The 22,452-nt window shown below is 42.4% G+C and overlaps 1 protein-coding gene across 1 annotated transcript in view; it reads left to right on the forward strand.

Moving 5' to 3' along the window:
• Positions 1-22,452, forward strand: part of LOC139462191 (cytoskeleton-associated protein 5-like) — a 52,821-nt gene that overhangs the window by 11,553 nt on the left and 18,816 nt on the right. Inside the window, exons 8-29 of the mRNA XM_071243761.1 lie at positions 168-265; positions 464-577; positions 1,847-1,951; positions 2,689-2,778; positions 3,761-3,925; positions 4,794-4,922; positions 7,645-7,788; positions 10,812-10,835; positions 11,129-11,218; positions 11,443-11,553; positions 12,760-12,852; positions 13,886-14,071; positions 15,090-15,181; positions 15,463-15,520; positions 16,976-17,101; positions 17,595-17,737; positions 18,134-18,308; positions 19,513-19,626; positions 19,942-20,070; positions 20,536-20,730; positions 21,147-21,350; positions 21,910-22,014. Of these exons, the coding sequence (XP_071099862.1) occupies positions 168-265; positions 464-577; positions 1,847-1,951; positions 2,689-2,778; positions 3,761-3,925; positions 4,794-4,922; positions 7,645-7,788; positions 10,812-10,835; positions 11,129-11,218; positions 11,443-11,553; positions 12,760-12,852; positions 13,886-14,071; positions 15,090-15,181; positions 15,463-15,520; positions 16,976-17,101; positions 17,595-17,737; positions 18,134-18,308; positions 19,513-19,626; positions 19,942-20,070; positions 20,536-20,730; positions 21,147-21,350; positions 21,910-22,014 (2,690 nt within the window). The remainder of the gene's footprint in view (positions 1-167; positions 266-463; positions 578-1,846; positions 1,952-2,688; positions 2,779-3,760; positions 3,926-4,793; positions 4,923-7,644; positions 7,789-10,811; positions 10,836-11,128; positions 11,219-11,442; positions 11,554-12,759; positions 12,853-13,885; positions 14,072-15,089; positions 15,182-15,462; positions 15,521-16,975; positions 17,102-17,594; positions 17,738-18,133; positions 18,309-19,512; positions 19,627-19,941; positions 20,071-20,535; positions 20,731-21,146; positions 21,351-21,909; positions 22,015-22,452) is intronic.

Consider the following 22,452-nt stretch of genomic DNA (forward strand, 5'->3'; position numbering starts at 1 on the left):
GAATACTGTTAAAAGCGGTGTTAAACCCAACTCACTCACTCACTCACTCACTCACTCACTCACTCACTCACTCACTCACTCACACACTCTCTCTCTCACTCACTCACTCACTCACTCACTCACTCACTCACTCACTCACTCACTCACTCACTGAATATGTGTTTCAGGAGATGGTGCTGCTGAAACAGAAGAGATTGATCCATTTGACCTCATCGAGGCTGTAGACATACTGGCAAAACTCCCCAAGGATTTCTTCGATCAAATAGTAAGTATTGTGCAGTGCTAAACGTATATGATCCTGATGTATCATATACTTCAGAAGCAAAGTCTTATCTGAAGTGTTAGCAGAACTTACTTTGAAAGTGAAAAGTGGGATCATTGCTTTGAAAAAGACTTTGACTTGGTGACTCAAGTTTTGTATGAACCATGCCATGGTCTAAGCAAGGTTGTGTGTTTCTCGTAGGAGGCCAAGAAATGGCAGGAGAGGAAGGAGGCCCTAGATGCCCTCCAAAAACTGACAGACTCCCCCAAGATTGAAAACGGGGACTTCGGTAATGTTATCCGAGCCCTTCTGAAGGTACGTAAATTCTACTTCATACTTCTCTATACAGGATTCTGGGGCAGAATTGGTCTGCCGATGTACTACATGCTTGTATGAGACAGGTAATAAGGATGAGTTATTACTCGTTGATTGTATGTCATATACCCGTCAACGTGGAATTGACCTATTCCTGAGGCGTGTTCAGGAGGGCGGGCGCTGTTGAACACGGCTAACCACATGACACGCGCTGGAGCCCGAGAGGTAGTTCGCCTTGTAATTCAAGATGCCGTCGCACATTGAACAAATGTTTGCCTTTGACGAGAATGGAACCGATGTCAAAAGAATATTATTTTAGACTAGATCTACCATCAAAAAGTTATTTTTGCATTTTCAATATATTGACCCATGATGATCAGGGAAGACAATAGGTCTTCCGCAACCCATATGTTTGCCATAAGGATCGAGTGATAAGACTCGCTGACTTGGGTGATGCATGTCATCGTATCCCCATTGCACAGACCGATGCTCATGTCGATTTCTGGATTGTCTGGTTCAGCACAGGGACATGTAACTAATAATAAAAATAAACACTTTGTTATCATAAACATGAAAGTATGAACCCATCAAACTTGTGATGAAATTAAATGTGTAAACCTATGACACTTGTGAACAGGGCTGTTTTGATCCCCAGCGACGCCATTTTGGATGCTGTGACGCGAGAGCGAGTACGCGCCTCCCGTTCAGAAAGGCGCGATATTGCCTCACTGTACTCTTGCGCGGTCGCTCGCCCAACTGAATACGCCTCAGATCTGATTATTTACAGGCCATACAAATCTGTAATATTGCTGACTAAACACCTTGATGTATTGGAGTCGTATTCCATTAGTCGGTGTCAAGACATTTGGAGTCGTGGTATAATTCAGTCCATGTTTATCTGAATAGAAAGTCCATATTCTGCAGAACTTGGTGAAATTTAGTTTACTAATGTAATTATCTTATTCTGTTTTGTCACAGAGGCTCTAGCGGTAGAAACTAACATCTTTAGTCCGCTTGTCCTTATAATGATGATATGTATAGCAAAACTCTTAAAAATAACAAATTTCTAATCGTCATTACGATACCTTAACTATTAGTTAGTTCGGCAAGGACAACAGGACTAGTGCCAATTTCTAATGCTGGGTTTGGTGTAGGAAGATACTATTCATTGCAGGATTTGGTGAATAGAGTGGAATTTGAGAACCGCCATTGAATTGGTTGCATATTGCATCTACAGGTGTTAAACTGGTGGTTACATATCTCTGACAGGTTATATCCAAGGACACCAATGTGATGCTGGTTGCCCTCGCCGGCAAGTGTCTCACAGGCATAGCCAAAGGCCTGAGGAAGAAGTTCCAGCCATACGCTCATCAGGTGAGTTGACCCGTGAAGATTCTGGGGTAGAATAGGTCTTCAGCAACCCATGCTTACGGTAAAAGGGGACTATGCTTGTCGTAAGAGGCGACTAACAATCGGGTGGTCAGGCTCGCTGACTTGGTTGCTGCATGTCATCGTATCCCAATTGCGTGGATCCATGCTCATGACGCCAATCACTGGATTGTCTGGTCCATACTCGATTGTTTACAGACTGCCGTCATATAGATGGAATATTGCTGAATGCAGCGTTAAACTACAAACAAACAAACAAAAATCATTGGGACTCCTAGGCCAATCTTATTAAACTCAAATCTTTTCGTCTGATTCCATACCTCTCTGGGTGAAGCCCATTTCTGGTGTCCCCAGCCATGATGTTGGAATATTGCTGAAAGCGGTGTAAAACCATACTCACTCACTGAGCGCCGTGGTATCTGCAACCAAAATGTTGTTCTATTGAAAGGGCATTTGTGTTTGGTGTGTTTTGTTTTTTAGACCCAAATCACTCAAAAACCCATTCATCTTTAACTTTGAATGGGCGGTAAGAGTTGTCTCGGGTTAACGTGGAGTGACCTGTGGAGGGTCAGTCAGGTCTTCATGCAGACTGGAGTAAAAGATCTGATTTTAGTGAGACTGCTCCCTGGGTAGATACCCACATGTCAGGGGCAATCTGTAGTATTATTTCCGATGTGTTTTTTCTACTTGTACAATCTGTAGTCTGTTGGTGCCTGTTTCAGTGTGTGTCAGCAATCATTGAGAAGTTCAAAGAAAAGAAAGTAGCAGTGGTGACCTCCCTCCGCGAGGCGATCGATGCTTCCTTTGTAGGGGTGAGTGATGCCTGGTGAACTCAAGCTAACTGATCCTTTAGTGAGGACACCTTGATCCAGCTGTGACTTTATCGGTGTACCAGAGCTCTGGATAAGCTTTTGGTGTTGGGGGTATTTTACCCATGCATTTTAAAATCATTGGGTATCAGTAATTCTATCTGGGTATTCAAATTTCTGTTACCCACTAGTTTTTACACGTGGGTATAAAATATTTAAAAACACTATTCATCTAGTTCCTGCAAACTGGAGTCGTGTGGGTTCGAGAGCTTTATAGGACTCAAAAATACCACGATACTTCCACAAGAAAGTGTGATGGCAAATGATCATGATGAAACTGTCATCGTGGAGTTTGGCAAGATTGACGGAATGCCCGTTTATAATTTCAAAATAAGTTGCTGATTTGCTAATCGAATACGCAGGGTTACTTCACAACATTTTGATGATATGCACAAGTTTTATTTATTTAGCGTATCTGTAATGTTCATTGCGTATTTGATACGCTTGGATTTTATTTTACTGCGTATTTCTGATGCGTATTTTATCTGGAGCTCTAGTACCATATTTCCTGAGATGGGAGCACCTTGACACTAGCTTCTTAAAAAACCAGAGCCTCTGGATTGAAGCTCCTCCAGTAAAACAGTGACATTATCAGAGCATACCATATTTCCTGAGACAAGAGCACCTTGACCCCAGCTTCTTAAAAACCCAGAGCTCCTTGATCTAAAAAAACCCTCCTTAACCAGAGCTCAATGATCAGAGCTGTATCGGTTTCTTGACCCAAGCTCCCGAAAACTCAAGAGACCCTTGTCCAAAGCTCCATGTTTTCTTTTGACATTAACACTGTGGTTATTCTTATTTTTTTAGATATCTTAACCAAAATAATTTTCATGATTTTGATCTTGATCTATATTTGGCATCATGGTTTAAGGTGTTTCCGCTGTAGAAACCTTGTGTATGAAATGTTTGAGTTGTGGCTCGGCAGACCTCACTGGATCAAATAATGGAGGACTGTGTGACAGCCCTGGAAAACAAGAACCCCTCTATCCGAGCCGAGACAGCTCAGTTCCTTGCAAGATGTTTTGCCAAGAGTACAGTGGCCACCCTGCCGAAGAAACTGTTGAAGGGCTACTGCTCTAGTCTCTTGAAGGTGAGCACCTCAGGGCACCTCGGGGCTGTTGTAAACCTTGTGGTGAGCCTCAGGGTTTTAAACTTTTATTGACTCATGTTGATATATTTGATATCAAAAGACACTTGGGTGAGATTCTCTATTCATACATCAATTTGTTAATTCCTTTTTTGTGGTATCAGGGATTTATCCAGGGATCCAAACGAAGTGTTCTTGACAGTTAATTGCGGAATTGTTGGGGTTTTCTTTGTGGGGGGGGGGGGTGGGGGTTCTCAAATTTAAATACAAGTAACTTTTACAAATAGATGACAATAGTTAGTAACAGATAAAATGAATTGGGAAATTTGTAATTCCAATTTGTGCTCCAGATTACTTCAAATGAGCTGTAGATTGCTTTATATTTCGTCATTCCTATTCATGAGAGATTCGCACCAATTACAAAATCCTACCAGCAGATATCCTCGTTAAAGATTGGCCACTGATCCAGTTATCGCCCGTTACCTCCGTACCCCCATGCCCAGCTTATCCTGGACAGGGGAAGCTTTCAGTTGCGTATAGTGAGAACCCCATGGAAACTTCTTAACTATAGATATTTCAGAGCAGGGTCCAAAATAAAGGCTAGCTGAAGACACATGTTCGTAGTGGCTATTTTAAGTACTGAACATGGAACGCTAATTACAACACATTTTGCTACAAAAACGTCAGGGGTCACCAAATGAGTAGTAAGTTATTTATTTCAGCAAGTCTATCGCCATAGATACAGATAAAAACTTATTGTGTATCATATTGTAACCTGAAAACTCACGATTCACTGGTGTACCGATGTATCGTTTCACCCCTAGTGTTGAAGCAGCACAGGAAGTTGAGTGTTTCCGGCTGACTGTTTCAGAGTATCAATGACACAACCCCTGACGTGAGGGAAGCATCCTTCCAGGCTCTAGGGACAGCCATGAGGGTCGTCTCGGAGAAGAACATCGCTCCTTTCCTCAATGATGTAGACACCCTGAAGATGCAGAAGGTGAGAATCTTTCTTTCATGCGTAGAATTCCCATTGTTTGTCACCATCATGCTTCATGGGTTTGTCTCCACTATACTCCTCCCATAAACACATCTGCAGTGTAGTTAACCATTGAATCAAGAAAAGGGCTGGAGCCAGTGGGAGGAAACCAATTACTCAGCTTACAAACGGTGTTTCTTGCTTGACAACATGTGCCATCCATAGCCTTGCAGTACACATTGCTTCTGTGTCAGGCAATGCCAGCGGAGTCTTGTTCGTTTGTCCTCCTTGTTTGATAAGGGCGCACAGGTGGCCCAGTCGTCTAAGGCGCCGCGATTCTCTATGCAGAGTTGCGTCCCTTGGACACACCAGAAACCTATGATTGTGGGTTCGAATCCCGGTTCGCCCCGATTATGTTTCTAGGTTTGTCAGCACCATACCCGTGCTCGTGGGTTTCACCGAAGTGGTAAACGTCTCAGACCTGCATCACTTCGGGTTTTCCTCCCACATTAAGCTGACACGCCGCGATGTAACTGGAATACTGTTAAAAGCGGCGTTAAACCCAATTTCAGGATCTTTGTAAGAACACAAGTCGCTACTTCACTGCATGGCATCATCTGTATTTATGGGTGATGGAGGAATGTAGTTTGTACCAAACTGTGTAGTCTTGATGTTGAGTATTTATTGAATCCATTGTAACACCTACACCTGGGATGGTTATCATGGTGTTTGTGAACATGGATAAGGAAAACAAATTACATCTTGTTTGAAGACTAAATAAGAATAAAACTGTTTAGGCTTAAAAAAATATAAGAATTGCTTCTCAGGCAATGGCGGTCGGTGTTTTTTGGGTTTTTTTTGTTGTTCAAACTAGTATGTAACCAAATAAACAGTTGTGTACAATGAACCTAGGAAAGGGCCTCCCTACATAAATGTATTCCTTGATGAGTTAAAAACTGGAATACAGTATGACCATAACACTAGATGCGCATGTAAAGGTAATTATCATATAATGGGTAAGTTTCTTGGCAGGATTAAAGCCAACGGATAAAAATAATATCCGTTGGGGTCATATGCAGATAGAGATGCAAATATCAAAGGTCAAGTAGGGACTACTTTCCCTGTTTATAAACAAACATAGCATCGCCCTTGTCATTCGGCAATCAAGTCAGAATTAATCATCGGGAATCTGGATAAACTACAGAGATAATTGCTATCATTATCAAAAGAACAGTCTAATATACTGAAAATGAGTGTCTAACTGTGACGTAGCGAAGGCATTTTATAAGTTTTGGCAACTTTGGAGAAACAATTTAGCCAAGCGGGATCAGTAGCCATATCATTAGACAAAGGACAGTTAGTCTTTGTGGACAGACCGATGGATTGCCGCGAAAGGCAATTAAAAACAATTGTTGTTTTACGTATATGTTGCTTTGCCACTGTATAAGAAACAGATTTCAGTTGGAACTATATTGGCTACTGTCACTGTCCGATTCACACATCACTTACCCTGTGACGTATTAAATATTAATGCACGCATTCCAGGAAAACTCGCAATGTTTCGGTACTATTTATGAGAGAGGGAAAGCGATTTTGAAGAACAGAATTAAAGAATGACATTATATGGTAAAGAGGGTATCACGCTTGTGTGTTTGCGGATGGGAAATATCCTGTATTAGGAATAAACGCTATGTATTTAGCTCGCCAAGGCTCGCTAAATACAATGTTTATTCCAATGCAGGATATTTACCATCCCCAAACACACTCGCGTGATACCCTCTATGTAACTGCAAGCTACACTGGATCCAAATGTTTTTAAGTATTGTAGCATTTCACTGCCGGGGTCGTGTGTCCAACATGTGGAAAATGTAAGGATTTTTTTGGTTTTAAAAAAGAAAAGAAAAATGAAACGTGCAGCGGACTTTGATGTGGGCAGTGCCTGAGAACCAAGACTATTATTTATTTCTTTACCCTTATGTGCGCTTGTTGACATATAGGTTTACGGTACCTTGTGTTCAAATTACTGTATGTTGGATGTTTTTATTGTGACTGCAAAACGGTGGCAGTTAGAATCTCAAGTTGACTTTATTCAAGTGTTAGGTATTACTGATTCTTGACATTTACTATAGCTTGCAAATGAAGAATAGTTCATAAGAGAGTTGACCCGTGAAGATCCGGGGTAGAATAGGTCTTCAGCAACCCATGCTTGCTGTATAAGGCGTCTATGCTTGTCGTAAGAGGCGACTAACTCTCGGTGGTCAGGCTCGCTGATGCATGTCATCATATACCAATTGCGTGGATCCATGCTCATGATGTCAATCACTGGATTGTCTTGTCCATACTTGATTAATTACAGACTGCCGTCATATAGCTGAAATATTGCTGAATGCGGCGTTAAACTACAAACAAACAAAAAATCATGAGATAGTTTCGTCTTGGTTTCAGTCACATTTATTAGGAATTCTGAAACCATTTGAGATATATTACTCTCTATTTATCTACCAAGGGATGAATTGGGTCTCGGCTAGAGTTCTATATATTAGTCCATGTGCAATGTAAGGTTATATCCTCCAGTACAAACACACAGGCTCGGTATAAGTTGTGAAATCTTTATCCCTTGATGAAGAAACAAACTGAACACCTGTTCATAAACATAAAGTTTCAACATAAACAGGATAAAGAATAATGGTAATTTCAAGTGTGGAAAATTGTTTACTATAAAATTTCTCGTCTCTATCTCCAGATCCAAGAGTGCTGTCAAAATGCTGTGTTGCTAAATGCCCGGGGGGAGCCCAGGCAGGGTGGAGGTGGAGCAGCTGCCGCTCCTGCCCCCAAGAAAAATGAGCCCAAGCCTGTTACCCGACCTCCAGCCAAACCAACAGCACGGGTAAGTTCAATAAGGATACATCAGTTGCTGTTAGGATATGTAACATTATTCTTCATGTTGTCCAACTGTTTCTTGATCAGCCAGTATTAATCCGAGTAATCCGTGCTCGTCTTTCCACCGTTGGGACTCCACTGTATGATATCTCCATTATATTATTGTAATATATGCCACCAATTTTGTTTTGGAAGTGACGTCTCCAGCTCCATCTCTTTTTTCACCAACATTTGGCAGAATTTCTGTCACTCATGAGCTCATGGTTCTTGAAAATGACATTCTAAAAAGCATTGCGGTTTATCAGCGCCTCTGTAGTCTAGTGGTACACTCACTGGGCTTACAGATACAAAGGTTGCATGTTCGATCCTCAGGAAAACAAGAAAAACATTTGTCATTTGATTTTACATGTCATTAAATGTTACAATCAGATTGGAAATTGTATTAATAATATCCCTGGTATATTATAACACATTATATAGCAAATGAGCCTGGAGTATCCTATAAAATCCCGCGGACATTAAACATCTCTGTTTATTGAGATTTAACCCGACTGGAAGGACAATAGGATGACATCATTGGAGGTTTATAAAAGTATTAAGACAGGGGCATGAAGTTAGTGCCTGAACTGTATTTGAGTTTTATCATGCATCTCAGCTTGATACGGGAGGAAGGTGTCTAACGTGTACCACTTTGGTGACACCGACAAACAAGGGTATGGTGCTGACAAACCTAGAAATTTAACGGGCGGAGCGGGATTCGAACTCACAATCATAGTTTTCTTGCGTGTCCAAGGTACCCTCCAGTACCCTATTTTAGTCTGTCTCATGTGGATTCAGGGGTAATCTAGGTCCCTGTATCCCATGTGTGTCATGTCATAGTATCCCAATTGCGTGGATCGATGTTCATGATGTCAATCACTGGATTGTCTGTCCCAGACTCGATTATTTGAGACCGCCATCATATAGCTGGAATATTGCTGAGTCATTTTGTCATATGCTTTTGTCATATGAACATGATGAAAGAAACAGGTGCTCTTTATCTTCTTTTGAGCAGTATATTTGTGACTGCAACATAGCACCAGTCACTCAATCTCCTGCTCACTCAGTTTTCGAATGTATAACATTTTGTCATTTCCATCAGTCTCGGGGCGGCTCGGTCGCCTGGTGGTTTAAGCGTTCGCTCGTCACGCTGAAGACCCCGGTTCGATTCCCGACATGGGTACAATGTGTGAAGCCCATTTCTGGTGTCCCCCGCTGTGAAGTTGCTGGAATATTGCTAAAAGCGGCGTAAAACCATACTCACTCACTCACTCCATCAGTCTCATTCACTTATCTGTAAGGGGGCTTCGGGTAGCCTAGCGGTTAAAGCGTTCGCTCGTCACACCGAAGACCCGGGTTCGATTCCCCACATGGGTACAATGTGTGAAGCCCATTTCTGGTGTCCTTTACCGTGATATTGCTGGAATATTGCTAAAAGCGGCGTAAAACCATACTCACTCACTCACATACTCACTCCATCAGTTTCATTCACTTATCTGTACAGTGTTTAGTTTACTGGGTGATATTTCTTTTCCTTAATGTAAGTCGTGGGTTGACACTATTGGTCATTATGGACCAGTGGTTTATGTAAAAGATGTTGGCCTAAAACAACCAGACTAACCAACTAGTGGGCGTGTCTCTCCCTGTAAGTGTGACTTGTCTGTATTTCTTTCCAGGCTGCAGACTCTAATTCAGGGGTATGTGGTCGTGTGTTTATATCCCACTCAATAAACATAGGACTAAAACTTGCATCTTTCAGAATGCATGGTCAAACACAGATATTGATTAATGTGTTATGTGTTGACAAGTATTGATACAATTGCCTTATACAGTTTTACATAAAAGTAGTATGCATGAATCGGTAGTGAAGTTTTTGAATGTGTTTATGGGTTTTTGAACAGATTTTAAAGTCATAAATTGTAACAATACTATTCACTAACCTGGACCGCCTCCATGGTCCAGTAGATTGAGCATCTGCCCGAAAAAATGAAAGGTCATGGATTTCGATCCCAGGCCTTCTCATACCAGAAGACGATAAAAAAAGGATGGTACCTATTGTTACCCTGCCTGGTGTTCGGCATTACTGGGTTAAAACAAGGACTGGTCGGCTGGGAGTCAGTATACTGTGTCTGAGTGGGGTGTTCCTGTTAAACTGTGGCATGGTATATCAGTGGGCTAGCACTATAAATCAGCATTTTCCAGACCAGTACAAGCAGCCACACACGTTCATGCATGTCGCTATGCAAGTGCAATAATCTTAAACGCGACATTAAACCTCATTTCACCTCGCCCCCTATTCACTAACCTAGTGTTGCTGCCTGTAAGCATCCCTCATTGGAAGTGTGACAGTTATTTGTTTGTCAGGACAAGGAAAGATGCATTTTGCATGCAAGTGTGACTTTACTTTGTCATGAATGTAGTGTCCTTTTGCACGGACATTTATATATAAGGTATGTCAGACAATCTGAGAACCGATTCCACTGTACGTCTTTTTAACATATTTTAAAAAAAGGTACTTAAATTTGGAAGTTTTAGACGAAGCATGTTATGCAGCCGCTCGCAGAAGTGCTTCCAGCTATCACTATGACCTGAATGATGTCGCATCCCTTGTTATAGCGCAAGAAATTGCGATAATCATTGCTACCTAAACGTATTATGTCCGAAAACCTATTATCTGAGGATATGATGTTCACTGGACTGACTGGATGTCCTGAAGACATATTTGTTGTCAGTCCCCACATCCATTGACAAAAACAATAGCCTGACTTAGCATAGTCGACAAATCCAAGGGGTTGAAGGATTGAGTCAAACTTTGGGACTCACACTGTAACTAGATTAAAGTTTACTTTCGACCACATGGACATATTACACCAGCCAGCCTCGGTTTTAAAGGGTTTAGGACAAGGAAATGCTGTAGTACAGAGGGGGTTGTTGCACATTCTTGTATCTCACCTTGTCTGTTGATGTATAAGACTGTTTTCACCATTTCAGGCCAAGCCCGCTGCCAAAGGAGGAGTAAGTTATGTTTCTGTATTCGGTTCAGATATGTGTAAATCAGTATGTTTAGTAACATACGTGTTTTGAAGCAAAACATGTTTTTAACTGATCTATCAAATATCCATCTGCAAATAGTTAAACACCTCTTACTGGTGACTGTTCATTTCTAACAGTCTGTTTCACAATACTTTCTTTCTGCTGTTGGTACTTTCACGAATGGGTAGTGAATGATATTGTCGGACAGAACATGTCCTACCTGGGCTGTGGAATAGTGGTTGAAGGTGCTGACTGACCTGATTGTTATGTTGCAGCCCCCGGGGAAGAAAAAAGTGGGTGGGGACAAAGGCAAGGGAAAGAAAGGCGGGGCAGCGAAGGAGGAACCAACAGAATCTATCCTTGCAGTGAGTATTTTCATTTCTCTTTCACTGGCCGAAAAACCACATCAATGTGAGCAGTGATTCTGCAGGAAACACTATAAAGGACCATTTCATGATCGTTTTTGAATTCTTAACCCAATTCTGGCTCATTTACAGTTTAAAAGATTGACAAGTGTTTGACCACAAGAAAACATACATTTAAACAAAGATCACATGGCTGATGTTATGTGATGGCTCTGATGTTCCAGGACGAAGTTGTAGAGGAGAAGGCTGCAGCGGCTCTGCCAGCTGATGTTATATCAGGACTGTCCAACTCCAACTGGAAACTCAGGCTGGCTGCCATGGAGACGTTCTCACAGGTAACAGTTGATATTTATTTGTCTCATGTGTGTCCAAGTCTTCTGATGCACAGGGAGAAGTGGGGTAGCCTAGTGCTTAAAGCGTTCACTCGTCACACTGAAGGTCCAGGTTCGATTCCCCACATGGGTACAATGTGTGAAGCCCATTTCTGGTGTCCCCTGCCGTGATATTGCTGGAATATTGCTAAAAGCAGTGTAAAAACTCTCACTCACTCACTCTCTCTGATGCACTGCATTGTATCTTGCAGAGCTACTTATTTGGGGTTGCCTGGACCCTATTATCTTGGGTTTGAATTTAGATTTGCCTTGCTCCATGAAGATCCGGGATAGAATAGGTCTTCAGCAACCTGTGCTTGCCGTAAAAGGTGACCATGCTTGCTGTAAGAGGCCATTAATGGGATCAGGTGGTCAGACTCGCTGACTTGGTTGATGCATGTCATCATTTCCCAAATGTGTGGATCGATGCTCATGAAGTCAAACACAGGATTGTCTGGTCCATTATCGATTATTTACAGACCGCCGTCATATAGCTAGAATATTGCTAACAAACAACCAAACAACCAAAGTGGCAAACATGCCAAAAAAACTTGAGTCTTCTGGGCTGAAATTGTAATGTAGCATTATTTTCAGTAGATTTTAGTGTTAGTTTGTGGACTAGTATCAGCTAATCTTACTAGACCTGAAGAATATTTACTAGACTGAGGCTTTAGACTAGTGGCTTAAGTCACAGACTGTGTCTAAGACCTGCATCTCTTTCTTCACACTTGAGCTGCATGGTTTGAACGAGTGTTCTACGTGACAATAAACTCACTCACTCACTCATTGTTTTTGGACGATTAGATTGGTGATGGGTGACCACCGGGAAAGACAACTCCGCTCTCCATTCATGGCGCAGGTTTCTCCTCATTTCTATCACCTGGCTGCTCAACCATACTCCATGATAAATAGTTTCTTGTCGTTCGAGGTTAAGGGATGAGGTGGTCAGACTCGGGGACTGAGTTGATCACTGGTCATCGTACCCTGACCGTGTGGGATGTTGCTCATGATATCAATCACTTCTTTTTCAGGTGCATACTTCATCATTTACATGCTGTCATCATACATGGAATACTGTTGAGTGCAGCATTTACAAAAAGATTGATCTTTTTCTTTGTTAGCCCAGGCTGAGGACTTCCCCATGTTAAGCCACCCTTTCTTGTGTTTCAGAACGTGAAGGGAATGAGCAAGGAGGAGATACAGACACAAGTGTTTGTGAGAACACTCACCAAGAAACCTGGCCTGAAGGACACCAACTTCCAGGTGAGTTTGGGGCGGTCGGGTAGCCTTGTGGTTTCACCGTTCACTCTCCACCCGAAGACTGTGGTTCGATTGCCCACATGGGTACGATGTGTGAAGCCAAATCCTGGTGTCCCCCACCGTGCTATTGCTGGAATGTTGCTAAAAGCGGCGTAAGACTAGACACTCAGATACTTCTATCTCAACCTTCATACATATCATATATCCCTTCTGGGACTCGGGGGAGGGTGTGCACGGGTGGCCCAGTCGGCCCAGTCGTCTAAGGTACCGCAATTCGCTGTGCAGAGATGCGTCTTTTGGGCATGCCAGGAACCTATGACTGTGGGTTCGATTCCCAGTTCATCCCAGTTATGTTTCTATCAGCACCATACCCGTGCTCCTAGGTTTCACCATCTTCCCAAGGCAAGTGAGTTAACTGACTATAAAAGTCCAGTTTCCACCCTTGCTGAACTAGGCTGGTATTATGGAGTTTCATTTTGGCTGGACTAACGAGTCTATGCATAGTCCAATAAAAATCGTGCACTGAAATCAAAATCCGGTGAAGTGTCCCTTGGGTACACCAGAAACCTATGATTGTGGGTTCAAATCCCAGTTCACCACCTTATGTTTCTAGGTTTGTCAGCACCATGCCCGTGCTCATTGATTTTCACCAAAGTGGTAAACATCTGAGACCTGCATAACTTGGGGCTTGCCTCTCACTTTAACCTGACATGCAATGATATACCTGAATACTTCTTTAACTCAATCACTCTCTCATGCTTGTCCAACAACCAACTGAATAGGAGACAGAAGTCAGGGTCAGTGACTTTGCTGATGGTGTGTGTATCGTATACCAACAGTGGACTTGTGTACCAGGCCCAGAATCAAATATTTGCAGGCTGTCATGATGAACCTGATGCTGTAACAGACAAACTATCATGTACAATTAACAAAAGACTTGCATGTTATGACTGTATTTCTGTACGAACCCTGACATATGATAAAATATAATGTATTTACTATATTATTGTATAAATCAAATATTTTTTGTAACCAGGTCTTGAAACTGAAACTGGAGCTCGTCGGCTACTTGGGACAGAACTCTGCGTTCACAAAGACGTCCGCGGAGTTCTGTCTGTCGGACATTGTAGACAAGGTTGGGGACGTGAAGAATGGCAGTATCGCACAGGAAGCTCTGAGTTGTATTGCGGAGGCCACGTCACTGCAGTTTGTCAGTAGCGAGGTGAGTGTCACTGTAGACTTATTACCTATGCAGTGAGAGTGGTCTTTGGAGCTGGTGTAACATAAATTGTAGGACTGCCTGGTACACGGTATACTGCAATAAGCTTTTAACTTATCCTGCATTACATATCGCACACTGCTCTTTCTACCGAAGTCCTAACTGGAAATAAGTGTCAATATTATTTGGATCAGATATCCTAAAATCTTCACAGAAATTGCTTCACAAATGATGGTTCCCTTCGAAATTGATTGATTAAACAGCGGAAGTGATTTTTCTCTCACGTTATTATTTCCCCAGTATCCATGGCGACAAAATGCTATGCTGAGTAATATTTCCTTCCGTGTGTAGAAAAAAGGATCTGTGTGTACAATAGCTGTGAATCACAGTGAAACACTTAGTCTCCCACTATATCACAATATGTCAGATGTCAAATTGACTGCTGGCCCGTTGGCCCATGACCAGTTAAACTTGCAAAAAGCTTGCTGAAATGTAAAGTAGATCGCCCGACTAGTCCAAATTTCAACCCATCTCCCTGTCTATGTTTAAGTTGGACGATGCTTGTGAATCATGTAATTATGATGAGAAAATATTGGGGGGGGGGGGGGGATGAGATCGTGTGAATGGTTAACTCAAGGAAAGTTATACCCCAATCATCTCAGTATAATGACACAATCAGTCGCCATTCTGTAATGTTGTGTACAACAGCATCTTTATGTGCTCATAAATCACCACGAAATGAGGCAAATGGAAGTCAAGTAGTTCCTCAAAGTGCAGGAAAATAGGGTTGGGGTGAGGAAATTTTCATAGTTCCCTTGGTAACTCAGTCACTATATGATTCGGGTTCAGCCGCCCTGTTGCCTCCATCATTGTGTTGTAGGCCAGTTAGTTTGGAGAAGGACCAGTAACTTTTGAAAGGAGCAAGCCCTGCTGGCTACATGCACATTTGTTGTTACCCCTGTACGTAGTACAAGGTTTATGCCAATACACAGCCCTAACGATTTGTCATTTTTGTCTCCAGGTTATTAGGTGTGCTTTCGAACAGAAAAACCCAAAGAACCAATCGGAGTCCATGGTCTGGTTGACACAGGCGGTACGAGACTTCGGATTCAAGTAAGTGAAAATTATTGACTCACCTTCTACTTTATTGGTATTTTTTTCCGATGTGATCTGTTTAGGTTTAATATAGATATAGTTAACATATTGGAAGTATGTAGAATGTATATCCATAGTGTTGTTATTAAGCTTTCTCCATTTGCTGTGTCAATATCAGTGATTGAATGTTAGTATAAAAATATATGATTTTGGTTCCAGAACGAGAAATAATTAGAGTATGCTTACATTACCAGGAAATATTATCTTGTAATTTTTATGCATTGTGATTGTGTTTACAGAGTAAACATAAAGCCAATGATCGAGAATATCAAGAAGGCACTGGCTGCTACCAATCCAGTAAGTTGACAATGCACGCTATTCAGCAATATGGATAGTCTATTTACGGTTGAATGTGGTCTTGACATTTAGAGGTATCTTTACATTGTTTTATTTGTAAACTATAATCTTATTATTGTGTTTTGTGTGTTGTAACACAGTCTCTAAAGTCTAGACCATCTGACCAGTTTTGGAAGTTGAGCATAAGTAGAAGGATCCTTGTCATGAGCCAAATGTTAAAGATAAAATTTTGGGGTCCTTGGATTCAAATTCTGTGTGGTGTAACTGATGTAGCTGTCAGGCTTCTGTGTCGTAACTGATGTAGCTGTCAGGCTTCTACGTTGTTACTGATGTAGCTGTCAGGCTTCTGTGTCGTAACTGATGTAGCTGTCAGGCTTCTGTGTTGTAACTGATGTAGCTGTCAGGCTTCTACGTCGTAACTGATGTAGCTGTCGGGCTTCTGTGTCGTAACTGATGTAGCTGTCAGGCTTCTGTGTGGTAACTGATGTAGCTGTCGGGCTTCTACGTCGTAACTGATGTAGCTGTCAGGCTTCTGTGTCGTAACTGATGTAGCTGTCAGGCTTCTGTGTCGTAACTGATGTAGCTGTCGGGCTTCTACGTCGTAACTAATGTAGCTGTCGGGCTTCTGTGTGGTAACTGATGTAGCTGTCAGGCTTCTGTGTCGTAACTGATGTAGCTGTCAGGCTTCTACGTCGTAACTGATGTAGCTGTCAGGCTTCTGCGTCGTAACTGATGTAGCTGTCAGGCTTCTGTGTGGTAACTGATGTAGCTGTCAGGCTTCTGTGTCGTAACTGATGTAGCTGTCAGGCTTCTGTGTCGTAACTGATGTAGCTGTCAGGCTTCTGTGTCGTAACTGATGTAGCTGTCAGGCTTCTACGTCGTAACTGATGTAGCTGTCGGGCTTCTGTGTCGTAACTGATGTAGCTCTCGGGCTTCTACGTCGTAACTGATGTAGCTGTCGGGCTTCTACGTCGTAACTGATGTAGCTGTCAGGCTTCTGTGTCGTAACTGATGTAGCTGTCAGGCTTCTGTGTGGTAACTGATGTAGCTGTCAGGCTTCTGTGTCGTAACTGATGTAGCTGTCAGGCTTCTACGTCGTAACTGATGTAGCTGTCAGGCTTCTGTGTCGTAACTGATGTAGCTGTCGGGCTTCTGTGTGGTAACTGATGTAGCTGTCAGGCTTCTGTGTCGTAACTGATGTAGCTGTCAGGCTTCTGTGTCGTAACTGATGTAGCTGTCAGGCTTCTGCGTCGTAACTGATGTAGCTGTCAGGCTTCTGCGTCGTAACTGATGCAGCTGTCGGGCTCCTGAGATGCAGCTGTCAGGCTCCTGAGATGCAGCTGTCAGGCTCCTGAGATGCAGCTGTCAGGCTCCTGAGATGCAGCTGTCGGGCCCCTGAGATGCAGCTGTCGGGCTCCTGAGATGCAGCTGCTGATGGGGCACTGTTTGTTGCAGGCAGTGAGAGGGGCAGCTATCGGCCTGCTGGGTACAGTGCACCTGTACATGGGGCCACAACTCAGGATGTTCTTCGAGGATGAAAAGGCTGCCCTGCTGCAGCAGATTGATGCCGAGTTTGAGAAGGTGAGACCAGCTGGAGGTGTGGACAGACACAGGGTCTGTCAAGTGTGGAGTCTAGTGGGACATCAAGTCTTTGAAAGGCATTTAGAAGTGATACGCATAAGGAAGAGAATTTATGGATGTCAACTTCTTTATTATGAGGAACACAACATTTCAGAGTATATGCGTACTCCTTCATCAGGTTCCTCAAAATACAGAAGTTGACATCCATAAATTCTCTTCCCTAGTGTGACATTATCATGATTAACGAAACAAGTATTTCAATGAAAGAAATTCAGATTTGGGGGGTTAAATGGATTTTGGAGTGAAACTGGTGGTACATTGTAACTGTGCAAGTGCTGAACACATGTATGAGTGACCCCTGATGCAAACGTTCAGAAATATTGACTCTAAATAATGTTGGATGGGGATAGTGAAGAGGTAGAACCATTTCTTTTTTATGTATGTCCCAGAACACAGGGAATAAGTTAGTCACCTGTATGCCTGTATGTCCCAGAACAAGGACCAGAAGCCCCCTGCCCCTACACGTGGAATTGTTGCTTTGGAGGAGGAGGATGAGGAGGAGAACGGTGGGGATGGTGGCGGTGGTGCTGCGGAAGAGGTCAACGTGCAGGATCTCATGCCCAGGAATGACATCTCGTATGTAGCACTGTATACTCAAGTATTGTCATCAATGTGCCTGAGCGAACCCGTAGTTTTTGTGGTAATATTTACTACTAAAAAGAAGTTATGGACCACCCAATTGTTTTATATTAATATAGTTAATCTGTCATTGCATTAACTTTTATTTTGTAGTTTAAATACTTCGAACAAATACCAATGAAATTCTTTACAATCAGCTAAGTATTAGTTTAGGATACTTTAAAAATTGTACTGTTATATTTTATTCTAACAGTCACCAATAAAAGCAGAAGCATGTTAATCACTGACATCCATCCAATTTGTGTAGAACTTGCTTCCAAAGAGTTACAGCCTACATTAATCTGATAGTTTTTCTATATTTTCTTGATGATGACAAACATCTGTTTGTGTCAGTGAGAAGATCACAGAGGAGCTGCTGGCTGAGATGGCAGACAAGAACTGGAAGGTTCGAGCTGAGGCACTACAGAAGGTTATCGCCATATTGAATGAGGCCAAGTTCATCACGTCCAGCATTGGAGAACTGGCCTCTGCATTGAAAACCAGACTCAGTGACGCAAATAAGATTTTAGTAAGTTCATGTCAACAATGTGTACAGAGTTGTTGAGATTTCCAATAGTCCCCAGGTTGTCCAGTGAGATGCATAGCTTATCTTGGGGTACATGTCACTTTTTGGTCGATGTGACGTTAAATGATAACTCTCTCAATTATCTTGGGGCAACGCTCAACATAAGTGGCCCTTGGGTGTCTTTCAGAAAATCCACAGGTGACATACATGATATCCACGGGTGATGTACATTAAACCACGGTTGACGCACATGATATCCACAGGTGACATACACAATATCCATGGTGACCTACACGATATCCTCAGGGTACGTGACCTACATGATATCCATGGGTGACATAACCTACATGATATCCATGGGTGATGTGACCTACATGATGTCCACAGGTGACGTGACCTATGTGATATCCACGGGTAACCTACACCATATCCATAGTGAACTGCCCCGTGAAGATGCCGGGGTAGAATAGGTCTTCAGCAACCCATGCTTGCCGTAAAAGGCGACTAACGGGATCGGGTGGTCAGGCTCACTGACTTGGTTGATGCATGTCATCGATTCCAATTGTGTGGATCGATGCTCATGATATTAATCACAGGATTGTCTGGTCCAGACTTGATTATTTACAGACCTCCGTCATATAGCTTGAATATTTCTGTGTGCGGCGTTAAACAACAAACCAACCATAGTGGGCTACATCTATGCATAGTCCAATCAAAATCATGTAAAGAAATTGACATCTGGTTCATAAGCAACATTGATTTCAATGTGTAGATTTCGGTCGACTGCAGGATTTACAAGCATATGTAGCATATGAAATCTATGTGTTGATATCCATGTTGTTTATGAACCAGATGCCGATAATTTTTCACAGTTTTGATTGGACTGTATAGACTCGTTAGTCCAACCAAATGATAACTCCATGATTCCAGCCTAGTTCGGCAGGGCTGGAAACTGGACTGTTACACTGAGTTAACTCCCTTGCCCCAGAAAGATGATGTGATATTGCTACCTATGAAACCTTCTATCACTCATGTACTTATACTGGATATTGAACATCAAGAGATTTATTTGCTTAATTCATTTGTACTGAAAATGTGGGAGGAGAGAAAAATAATTATTTTCTGATGACTATGCAATTTTGTCAAATCTGTCATGAAAGGGATTGATATTTACTAATGACTTTTAAAATGTACCATTGCATTTCAGGTAAATAACACTATTGGAATCTGTCTGACCTTGGCGACGGCGATGGGTCCTCACTGCAAGCATCACATCAAGAACATTGGACCAGGTCTCATCAGTTGTATGGCTGACGGAAAGGTAAACCACACATTGACATAGTGATAACAGTTAACAGAGATGGAGACAGTGAAGTCAATCCTGAAACAAGCGTTAGAAATTGGCTCTAGTCCTGTAGCCCTTGCCAAAGTTAAGATATCATGAGGATGAGTAGAAATATGTCACTTTAAGTCTTTTATGGGTTTTCATTATAAGGGCAAGTGGACTGAAACTGGTGTTCCCCACCGTGATATTGCTGGTATATTGCTAAAAACTCACTCACTCACTCACTCACATACATACATGTTCCCTCACATACATGTTCCCTCACATACATATTCCCTCTCTTCTTCACAGCCTCAGGTGCGGGCAGCGACGGTGAACGCCCTGAATGCCTGGGTGGATCAGTGCACCCTGACTCCCCTGGTGGAGAGCGAGGCCATCTTTGACGGACTGAAGACAGAAAACCCCAACCTTAGAACAGAGGTAAGATATTTACCATGTTAACATTCAGACCCTAGCACATACTTTTACCTTATTTTAACTTTTGAAGCACATACTTTTGTTTATCACAAAAATATTGATGTGATAAGCCAATCTGATCAACATGGTGTAAATATACTTTCACTGGATTGTCTGGTCCAGACTCCATTATTTACAGACCGCCGTCATATAGCTGGAATTTTGCTGAGTGCAGCATTACTCAATAAACAAACTTGCCCAAAGACTATTGACTAAACAAACATGGTTGTAAATCATTGGGCGCTTTGTAATGAATAGTGCAGTTCACACAGGAAGTGTATTGATACGCTGTTTCTAAACCTATTCTAGTGAATGTAGTATGGTATTAAATTAATATGTGTCAACTTTCAATGTTTTTGAAGTTGTTTATTCAGAATTGGATTACACTGGATCGCATCGATGTCTGCTTATTTTCACTTCCTATTTCAGCTGTTGAACTGGTTGGTGGAGAAACTTCCAACTCACAGAGTCCTTCCCACAGAGCTGAAAATGTGCGTGCCTGTTGTCCTTGCCTGTCTGGAGGACCGGAACGCTGATGTCCGCAAGAAAGCCCAGGAATCTCTAGTCCCCTTCATGATTCATACAGGCTATGATTCATTCTTTAAAGCTACCTCAAAGCTAAAGGTAACTTCGCATTCTCCAGGTGATAGTGCAGAGTAGACTCAGATTTTTATTGGCCAGGATCATGTACCTGGAATATTGCTGACTTTCACTTCTCTCCTTGGCAGTGTTAAAGAGTATGTACTGGAATAAAATCATGGATGATGTTGAAAGTGACATTAATGTTGAATTTGTATGGTGTAATCATCAGGGGGGTAGGGTACCTTATGGTTTATAGGTTTGTGTTGGATTCCCCACTTGCATTCTTGCTCAACCAAGCTGTGAAATAGCTTGAAATTTGAATTAAACTGCGTTAAACTATCGTCACTCTCCAAGATGTATTTTTCCTTTCATTTTCACTGAGCTTGAAGTGATTTTGAAAAATTAAAAATAAAGATAGCCTTAATAATCTGTGCCTGACATCATACCTTTTCCTTCAGCCGGCATCCAAGGATCAGATCGTGAAGATCATCGAGGCTGCGCGGGCGAATCTCCCTGCTAAGGCGCCTAAAGGCAAGAAGGCAAGTGCCCCTGCCGCAGCAGCACCTCCATCAGCGTCGTCACGGTTTGACGAGCCGGAGGAGCCAGCTAAACCAGCCAAGGCCGAGCCCAAGTCAAAGGTGGTGAAGGGCAAGGGAGCCAAGGTGAGATAATTAGGAGTGACACCACTTAAGTAAATAGCTTCCTTGCAGAGTTGTGTCCCTTGACAAAATTGTGTTTTGTTCCTTGCTGTGCCAAGATATTGTTGGTTCAAATCACAAATTTGTCCCCTTCATTGTCATTTGTCGTTACTGTGTCATTTACCCCATCCAGTTTCCCCTTTGTTTATGCTCAAACATGCCATCACTGATGAATAGAAAATCCACTCCCCACTGTTAAATGTTGTTGTTGTCTTCTTCTTGAAGAGTGGGCAGGGGTGGCCCAGTCATCTAGGGCACCGAAATTCGCTTTGCAGAGGTGCGTCCATTGGACCCACCAGAAACTTACGATTGTGGGTTCGAATCCTGGTTTGCCCTGATTATGTTTCTAGATTTGTTTGCATCATTATTGTGCTCCTGGTTTTCACCAGAGTGGTAAACATCTGAGACCTGCATCACTTCAGGCTTTCCTCCCTCATTATGTGGAATGCTGTTATAAGCGACATTAAACACTACTCACTCACTCAATCTCTCACGCGTGAAGAAATCCTTCTTCTGTTCCCAGGCTCCTGCCTCATCAGGGAAGAAGAAGGAGGAAGAGGAGACTGGTCCCCCCATTACACTCACGGTCCCCAAGGAGCAGAGGTTCAAGGATGAGAAAAACATGAAGGTCTGTTACTAACTGCATATATATTTATTTTCAATTCAGGCACGGGACAGGATAGACCTATAACTTACCAATACCCAGCCATTATATTTTGTTATGCTATTAAGGGGGCGGTTGGGTAGCCTAGTGGTTAAAGCATTTGCAAAAGGTTCAGTGATCATAAACTCATATATACTACTCCAAGTGAACTTCTTTAAGTTTAACTTCTTTTGACCGAAGGTGGTCAGGTAGCCTTGTGGTTAAAGCGTTCGCTCGTCACGCTGAAGACCCGTGTTCGATTCCTGACATGGGTACAATGTGTGAAGCCCATTTCTGGTGTCCCCGCCCTGATGTTGCAGGAATATTGCTAAAAGCGGAGCAAAACCTTACTCACTCAAAGAAATTAATACACAACTTAAGCATTAACATTAACGAAAAACCAAAAAAATGAAAATTTTCATA

The sequence above is a fragment of the Haliotis cracherodii genome, unplaced genomic scaffold (genome assembly GCF_022045235.1).
Source record: "Haliotis cracherodii isolate W230 unplaced genomic scaffold, xgHalCrac1.p SCAF_15, whole genome shotgun sequence".
NCBI classification, from domain to species: domain Eukaryota; kingdom Metazoa; phylum Mollusca; class Gastropoda; order Lepetellida; family Haliotidae; genus Haliotis; species Haliotis cracherodii.